This window comes from Equus przewalskii, chromosome 1 (assembly GCF_037783145.1).
Source record: "Equus przewalskii isolate Varuska chromosome 1, EquPr2, whole genome shotgun sequence".
NCBI lineage: Eukaryota > Metazoa > Chordata > Mammalia > Perissodactyla > Equidae > Equus > Equus przewalskii.
This window is the reverse complement of record NC_091831.1, coordinates 37068549-37077675: the sequence shown is the minus strand read 5'-3', so window position 1 is coordinate 37077675 and position 9127 is coordinate 37068549. Positions and strand designations below refer to the sequence as shown.

Sequence of the window (9127 nt, the reverse complement as noted above, 5' to 3'; positions counted from 1 at the left end):
TGGCCAAATAATTTGTTAAGTACTTCATCTATATGATCTCATTTTCTTCTCACAATCATTCTGTGAGGTAGGAATTGTTATCATCCCCATTTTAAAGATGAGAACACTGACACTTGGCGATATTAAATCACTTGCCACCCAAATGGTGAAACAGAGATTTAAATCTAGTTCTCCCTGACTCCGGACTCCAACTCTTAGTGTGAAGATTATGTAGTCTATCTGCTCCTCAGGGTAACTCAATTCTATCCTTAATTACAAACGAAAAAGTTGACTTCTATTACTTGGCCTCATGAATAATTGTTTTCAAGTTGCCACTGAAACACTGGGACTCGACCATTTATGGCTGTGTCAAGGAAAGCCCTATGACAAAGTTCCAGTATCCCCTTCCTCCACACAACCTTGTGTTTCAGAAGTTGGACCACCTCTAGCCCCTGGTTGGGAAGGGGATGGGGGGAATTCTGACCTGTCTGAGCCAGTCATAGGGTCCCCTTCCCCTGTCCAGAGGTTGGTTCATGCACAGATATGCACCTTAATTCTAGTCAGCGAAACATGGCAGGGAGGGGAGGAGGGGGGTGGCTTGGTGGAATGTGGGACAAACTCCTGGGAAAACTTTATTCACCCATAAAAAGTGACACAAGAAAGACATGGGCTTCTTCTTCTAATGGGCGGTGGGGTATCTGTCTATGGCCTGGAGACTGTGGCAGCCATCTTGTAGTCAGCACAGGGACGATCAAAAGTAATGAGGATGGGAGAACAAAAAAATGGAAATAACCCAAGTTTAAAGTTACTGAATTAACCAACTTTGAAAACACCCTATCTTCGGACTTGTGAGATGACTTTTTAAGCTAGTTGAGTCAAGGGATCAAGTCACTTGTAGCCAAAGGCATCTTCATTAACATACCCTTCTATACAAAAGATCAAAGAAGAGAAAAAGAGAGGATAGACTAGTAAAACTAAGAAGTCCATGTTCAGATTGTTTAGCAGGACATGATATGGACAGGTGGGGGGTGTTGGGAGAAAGGATCAGGAAGCCAGGCTGTACTATTTCTGTAATCTCGAGCAAGTTTGAACCACTCTGGGCCTCCATTTCATCATCTGTAAAAAGAAGTGTGTGGAGGAATCTTCTGGACCTTACATGACTCTCTTCTCCGAAATGGAGAAGTTGAAGACACTTCACCTGCTTAAAGCAGACCTCCTCAACCTTGATGCGTAGTGGAATGACCTGGGAAGACCTCAAAAATTTCCAGTGCCTGGGCCACAACTTAGACCAATTAAGTCAGAATCTGGGAGGGACCCCCCAGTGGTTGAGGACCATTAGCTTAGAGGGATCTTTTAAACCCCGTAGTGGGCACCCACTCATTGGCAGAAAGAGGAAGGGTCAGGAGGCAGGGAGTCAGCAAAACTGCACGTGAACCCTAAGTTTGGGATCCTTGCCCACTAACAGGAGGCTTTGTTCAGGCCGCAACTTCCAGGAGCTGCTGAAAAACTGTGCAGAACCCGGAGATGAAAGCTGAGGAAGAGACTCTCTCTCTGCAGACTGGAGGACCACCCAAGCTTGTGCAGAACTTTGGACTCACATTGACGAAGATGCACAGTTCACTAACCACGTTAGGGATTTCCAGCCTTTCAATTTGAGGATAAACTAAAAGGAGAGCCATAAATTTAGAAAAGAAGAGAGTCCTTCCTTAAATAACTAAATTAAATCTTATTATTTCGGAACAGAATATCACGTACCCCAAATTCAAGCCATCCTTCTGTACTAAATTTTAAAAGCAGTGTTGCATCTGCTATGAGGTATCAGGACGTGAAACACAGATGATTCTGTTCAATAGGAAAGGCTCAGGAACACCCTGCACCTTGACCCGGCCCTCCTGCAGTCATTCACATGCAGCCCAGAGACAAGCCAGCATTAGGCCAAGCTGCTACAGGCGACCAGCAAGAGCTGAGCAGAGTCATGCCTGCTGGAAATCACTCCCTCTTCAAGAAAGGGGCAGCTAGAAAAGGAAGGTCTCCAGGGGAGACTTCAAGGAGGGAGCGTGAAGCAGGAGGAGAACACTAAGCAAAAAGGCACTGTCCAGCCTGGACGTCATTGTCCAGCCTGACTCAACCTGGCACGGGACCTTGAACAAGTCACTTCTCCTCTCTGGATCTTATAAAGTTAGGCATTTGAGTCCCACGGTCTTCAATGTCCCCGTTGGACCCAAATTTGATTTTTCTTCATCCCGTGGGAAAAGGGCATTCTCCTCACCCAACCATCAGCATGAACGGAGAGCCAGAAGAAACAAAACAGGGGTAATGAACTCCGTTGCTTACAGAGGTCAGGCAGACAGTATAAGAGATGAAGCAGTGGGTGGGGCGCTGTGACAACACAAGGCAGGATGCCCCATCTAGGGACGCAGGCCCCATCTAAAGGAGGCAGCTGCTATTCAGCTCTAGGTAGATGTCCCCATGAAGAAAGATTTTGTAATTTTTTGAGGAAAAAGGGCAATCTAGATTTTTTTTTTTAATGTAGTCTGCTGATTGTTTAGTCTTGGCATTAAATTCTCTCTAAAAAAGAAAAAAACGAGAACAAAAACTTCTGTGTGTGAAACAAAATACATCTGCAGCCAGATATAGCCTTCAGGCCTATAGTTTATGACTTCTGACAAAGAGTATGACAAAATTTCTTCGTAATTGGGCCTTTCTAGTAAGTTGGTCATTTATTTCCCCTTAAGATACGCTGTGTGGAAGCCCTTCCTGGAATTTCAGGCAAATACTGAAACTACAGCTTAGCTTCATTGACCTGCTGCCTCTCACCCCAAGCAGCTGAGCCTCTCCCTTCAGCCCAAGACTGATACTGACCCACCCGTCCCTAAGCCCTCTGTGCAGCTCCAAGCTTTGACCCTTCAGGAAGGTGCTGGAGCTCAAGAGGTGGAAGCCACGCCAGCCTTTCCGACACCATCTCCTCCCCCACTTTAAAGCTGAGAAGCGACCCCCAAGATAACCCTGCCCCAGCAGAGAGTGTGTGATGAGCAGTAAGCACAGATGAGGACAGTCAGGGACAGTCGTGGCAGCTCAAGTCATGGCCCTGGACCCCAGTCCCAGTGGTCAGGTGGTAAGAAGTATGCTACCTAACCAGACGGGGACCATGTGAGTACCCTCAGGTGGATCCAATTCCTGGTCCAAACTAACCTTGTTCAATCATTCTTAAACAAAACAGGAAATCTCAGTGGATGGTTTCTTATTTGACTAACTGTGGCTTTGAGAAAGAAATACTCAGATCTCATATCAAACACATTTATTCTTAAAGTGAGAAGTTCACAAAGGCTATAGGAGACTGAAATATTTAGAGCAGAAAAATTGCGGGTGCTAGCCAAACCTCAAATACTGTCACAGCAGGGTTATTCCAATAGCACTTTCCCAGCATGGCAGATCACACGTGTTAAAATTAACTGCATTCTCTGAACACCTCTCAGTGGCCGTGCACAATGACAGAAGCAAACATTCAGGGACTCCTCTCTTTAGGACCTTACAGAATGGATTTATGCACATCTCAAAACAAGTATATTACAACATATCCAAAACAATTCACATCCATTTAAAAAAAATGCTTTGACTTCAAAGAAATTGGTAGAAAGACTTAAAACAACAAGACAAATACAGGCAAGAAATAGATCGCTATTTTTATGTGCAAGATACTGGATTCTTGAATTGAGAATCAGTGTCAGTCCTCACTTTCAACATCACATCAAAAAAGTGTGGCGGAAAAATGAGTCACCTTCAATATGAAGGATGTGTGTTGCGTACACTGACAACACTCTCAAAGATACAACAGTATTGCAGGAGGAATGCCAGTATACGAAATGGACCTTCTTTTGAGGCCAAACACTCATGAGTTATCAGATGACCCTTCAGATATTTGGGTTAAGCAACTACAATATTCTGGTTTGATCGAGGCACTTGCAAAAAGCTATCTTTGTCATGACATAGAGTCCCTACGAGTCGTTAGCCATTAATGATGGCATGATTGTTTGGTTAGGCAGCACTCTATACTGAGAACTCGAGCGTGACGCCTTGATCACAAACAAGGTCATTTATAACATCGGGACTGCAAAGTCAGATTTGCTTAAACTCTCCTCAAATCATGGGTTTTGATGTCACATTTGAACAGAAAGGCTTCACAATAAGTCTTGACTTTCCAGAGTTATAATTCACATTTTCCCAATACCATTCAACACCTCTAAAGTTTGTTTGGTTTTTCTCCACAAGAATACGTAGAATGGATCTTATTTCCCCCCTCTACAAATTATTTCCCCAGGAGAGAACTGTCAAACCAACTTAAAAACACAAAATAACCTTACGTTTTCTCACCAACAGTTAAGTATCAGACCTCCCGCTCCCACTCCGACTTGTGCCGCAGAGCCCTCTGTGTACGCTCTTCAGACATTCCTCATACCATTAACACAGCTTCCCATCACCATCAACTGTCCTTCCTTGACCTTTCCTGGCCCATCACGAAAGCTAGTGAATTGAGAGGGAAGGAGAAAGGGCACTGAAAAAGGTATGACTTTTACAAAAATAGGGTTCCAGCTGTTACTTGATCCTCCACAGCAAAACTGGACAGCATCATTCATACAGACCCCCAACACTAAATTCTCAAGTGGCTATCTTTTTTGTAGTCAGGTCTCAAAAGCTCAAACCTAAACCTACTGAAGGAAAGTAGCAAAGACTTCCTAATATTGAGCAACATAGACCTAGAATTACATGGGGAGTATGACAGGTCAAGACCAGTCACGAGGTTGTTTAATTCATCGATAAGAGGCCAAGTTCTCCACCCTACCCCAGCACTGCCATTCTGGGAAGAGCCCACTGGCCAGCCTCGGACTGCCAAAGATTGTGGACTCTAACTCGGTCTTAGGGGGCACCTGGTGGAATGCACAGTCCTGGGATGCCCTCTGCGTCTGCACTCCATCAGGTTTCCATTGCACATGGACAATTCTATAATTCTGACCCTCATTGTTATCCCAGAAGACCTGCCCATTAGTATGGTAAGAAATACAGAACTCAATTTTCTCCTCAGTTGGAATGACTGAGGGTAAGTCAATGGCAAACGAGAAGGTGTCACTATCTGAGCCACCATACACATTTTTCATGTAGACACAGTCCACATCAGTGTAGCTTTTCCAAGTATTAAAAGTGATACGGATCTGAACCTTCTTCTCAAAGCTCACGTTTTTCACTTTCACAGTTCCAGTCACTGTTCGCTCTTGCAAAGAGCAGTTCTCCAGACAGACAAAGTTCTTCTGAAAGTGCTTGCGAAAACTTAAGTAATCAGTTGAAGGCTGAGGGAAATCTAAAATCAAGTTTTTCTCCTCATGGAGTTTTAAGCCAGAGGAGATATCGTTAAGATCTAAGAGATCAAACTGGAGATCCCACGCAGGTTCTTCTGGGAGGTCAGAGAAGACATGGATGGCAGTGAGAGAGAGGCCCTTGGAGTCAGCAAACACAACCCGCTTCTTGGCTTGGTTATGTGAATGCTTCCAGTCGTTCTGTGATTTGGTTTCCTGTTTGATATTGAGACACGGTTTCAGAGGCTTTAATTTGTTCACAAAATTTCTTCGTTGGAAGTCTTCGTAAGGGCCCAGGAAACTCTTCAGAGGGGGTGAATGAGCCAAGCAGAGCCTCACGGCCACATCCACTGGCATGACTGAACTTGTCAAAGGCCGTGGATCTAAAACTTGAATCATTCTGGAATACAAAAAGAAGAGGGGTTATCACCTGGATCTGGAATGTTCTTCCCCTGGTCCCAAATATATATGTAGCGCTATTTCTGTATTGACTAAATTACAGCCGATGCAGTAATTATCAGGGATGTGCTATCAAATGTCATAAAAGAAAACAGTATTAGATGATCAGATCTGCATTCTGCATTTGGCTCTGCTCTTGACTGGCTACAAGGCCATGGGTTAACTACTTAAAGCAGCCGGGGGGCTCAGTTTCCCCATCTGAGAAATAAAAGGGTTAGATGTGGTCATCTCTAGGCCAGCTCTAAGAACCATTTGCTCTGTTCTGGGCCAGTGGTTCTCAAACCTGTCTGGTTACAATGGCCTAGGGAGGTGGTTTCTTTCTTTTTCTTTAACACAGATTCCTAGGGCTTAGAGCCACCGAGGCAGAACTTCCGGGGTGGGGGTGGGGGGGCGGAGGGGACAAGGAGGTTATGTTCTTAAAGCTTCCCAGGTGATCTAATGACTAGACAGGTTCTGGAAACACACTCCCAGACTCTGCTCCCTCTAGCTGCTTTACCGATTCTGCTGTTGAACTGATTACACTTCTCTGGAAAGGGAATCCACTTGGAAATAAAAAGGTAGAAAATTCTCATGGAACAGTTTTGAGAGTAAGAATGCCAGAAAGAATGAAGTCAGAGGATTATCTTTGCACTTTAATGATCGTGCTCTTCCTCATTTTTCACAAATAACTGAAATGCAAGTCAGCAACTCATGCACTTAAAGAAAAACTTTACCTAATCTATATTTCTTATAGAAAGACGTCCGTGACAAGTTCACATTTAAGTGGAAAAAGCCGATTACCTAAAAATTGGACTGTTTTTAATATATATTATATATATGAACTTGTAAATAAAACACTTAATAGGAAATAACCAAAAAATTAATTATCTCTGGGTGATAGGATTACAAGTGACCTATTCTTGTCTGTACTTTTTTGGTATTTTCTAATGTTTTGGTAATGGATATTTATAACTAGAAAGATAATACAGCTATTCAAAATTCTAAACATAACTACGCTCAGCAATATTAAATCAAGAAGGTTTTGCTTTCTGGCCTTTAGCCCTCAGTACATATTGCCAAGCTTATGGACTTTTTCCCCCTATCCTGGCCTTACAGATAAGAGGTGTGCATCACTGTACATGGCACTTCTCAGTCTGCCTTTAGCAACTCTGCACAGCAGCTCTAAGTGCATAGGCACATGGTCATTATCACAAAACGGATAATAAAAGAACAGGCACAGAATTTACTTCATTGGCCCTGGGGTTTTTCTGGGAGACCCACAAACTTAGAACAAGCAAATGAAAGCTAAAGCTATATTTGTGAGTCTAATAATAGTTAACAGGCAGAATTTTTAGAGAAGTCTCCTAAGTTATGTCTGGAGAAGCTATTTAAAGTATTCTTCTGGGAAGTTTTTTCGTTTTGCGGATTTGTTTTGTATTTTCACTTTTTGTACTTCTAGAAAGACAGTTTTATGATTTGGCGATTCCCCTGGAATAAGTCCTGACCAAGAGTTTACAAATCATCATTGGCTCAAACTCCGAGTCTGAGTTCGCCATGACAAACCGTGACAAGCAGAGCAGGGGGAGGACGAATGAATGAATGCAATCATCCTGTCGGTTCTTCCCGCAAACCCAACGACCCAACCAGCAACGTGAGATGCTGTTCCCACAAATTAAGCTGCCAGAGTCCTTGGGATATTTGTGCAGGACCAAGAGAGAACGTCGGAATCCAGGAGGGAATCTGAACTAAAGCTGACTCACGTTCGGAGTTTCTGGTTTAGGAGGCTAATTAGCAAAATAAGCTTTGCCCAAGAAGCGCAGAGCAAATCGCACCTTCCAAGGCCCCCGGCGCTAGAGTCAGTTCAGCAGTCAGCCAGTTTGCCCCCGCCCCGGGGTCTCCATTCGCAGCGATGACGAAGGAAAACGCAGGCCACCCGCCCCGCAGCGGCGCGCTGCCCTCGGCTCCGGGCGCAGCGTCTGCAGAGAACCTACCTGGTGCAGCTCATCCGGCAGAGAGGCGGCGGCGGGCCGTGAGCGCTGGCACTGTGCTGCCCGCCCCGCTTCGACCCTGCTCCTGGCCGACCCCGCTCGCTGGCAGCTCGAGCCGATCGCGGCTGCGGCGCCGGAGAGGCCACTTATCTGCTCCGGACCACGTGAACCCACCCCTCGGACCAATCGCCGGGCCGCGGGCCGCACGGCGCGACCAATCAGAGCCCGGCGGGGGCGCGAGCCTTGCGCAGGGAACGTGACCTTCGTGGTGCTGGACCTGCAGGACGCGCGGGGCGGGCGGGGACTCCGGGACCGCTGGCCCGAGTCGCGTAATGCGACCCTTGGGCGAGGGGGCGTGGAGGCAGCCGGGTATTGCACGTAGCGGGTGCAGGCCAGGAGACACAGCAGCCAACCTCGCCCAGGCCAGGCGCCAGCTCAGCCGGGCTCCAGGGAAGGAGATGCCCTTCTGCGCCTTGAGGAGTCTGTGCACAGTTAAATGCTGAGCACAGAAAGTTGTGGCTCGTTCCAAATGTCTGTCTTATTTGAAGTGTTTATATTGTTCATTGCTTGATGCCTCTGCTTATCCTCTCCGCCACTTTAGCAGGAGCTATCAGAAGTTGTCTGCATATTTTTTGGTTATGGTGAATCCGCAAATGCACCGCGCAGTAGACTACTAACAAACGCTGTTAATAAAGCATGCTAGCCCCGTAAAACAGTGAGGTGGCGTTTAATTAAAAGGCACTTTATATTTCGATCTATTCTTCGGTTTTTCTCCCTGGAAGAGAAAACAAAAGCCAGAAATAAAATGGCCTTTTTTTTTTAAAGATTTTATTTTTCCTTTTTCTCCCCAAAACCCCCCACCCCCACCACCCCGTACATAGTTGTGTATCTTTAGTTGTGGGTCCTTCTACTTGTGGCATGTGGGATGCCTCTTCAGCATGGCTTGATGAGCGGTGCTGGGTCCACGCCCAGGATCCGAACTGGCGAAACCCCGGCTGCGGAATTGGAGCGCGGCAACTTAACCACTCGGCCCCAGGCCAGCCGAAACGGCCTTTTTTGTTCACTTGGCCGATGATCCAAAGAGCCAGTGGTCAACTGAAGTCCCTCGACTCAGTCTTGACGTCCTTTGGCGGTGATGTGGAAACCAAAATGTTAAAATATCACACAAGCTTCATGACTCCCCCCAGCCAGTTACTGTTGCTGAGGGTTTGTTGTTTTGTTTAATTTGGGGAATTTTTAGGCCATCAGTTATAACCAAAAAATTAAATTTCTAAGTTGAGTATAAATTATTTTTATAAAACCCGTGTCCTAGTTCTGTTCTATTAACTTAGACATCCAGTAGTCGATTAAAATGCACCAAACATACAATGTAAA

General features: G+C 45.5%; 1 protein-coding gene across 1 annotated transcript; it reads right to left on the bottom strand.

Moving 5' to 3' along the window:
• Positions 1 to 3262: 3262 nt before the first annotated feature.
• Positions 3263 to 8280, bottom strand: PPP1R3C (protein phosphatase 1 regulatory subunit 3C). Its single transcript, XM_008532276.2, has 2 exons — positions 7757 to 8280; positions 3263 to 5727 (listed from the first exon to the last, which is right to left on the bottom strand). The coding sequence occupies exons 1-2, from the start codon at positions 7768 to 7770 to the stop codon at positions 4788 to 4790; spliced, it is 954 nt and encodes a 317-aa protein (XP_008530498.1). The 5' UTR covers positions 7771 to 8280; the 3' UTR covers positions 3263 to 4787.
• Positions 8281 to 9127: the final 847 nt, after the last annotated feature.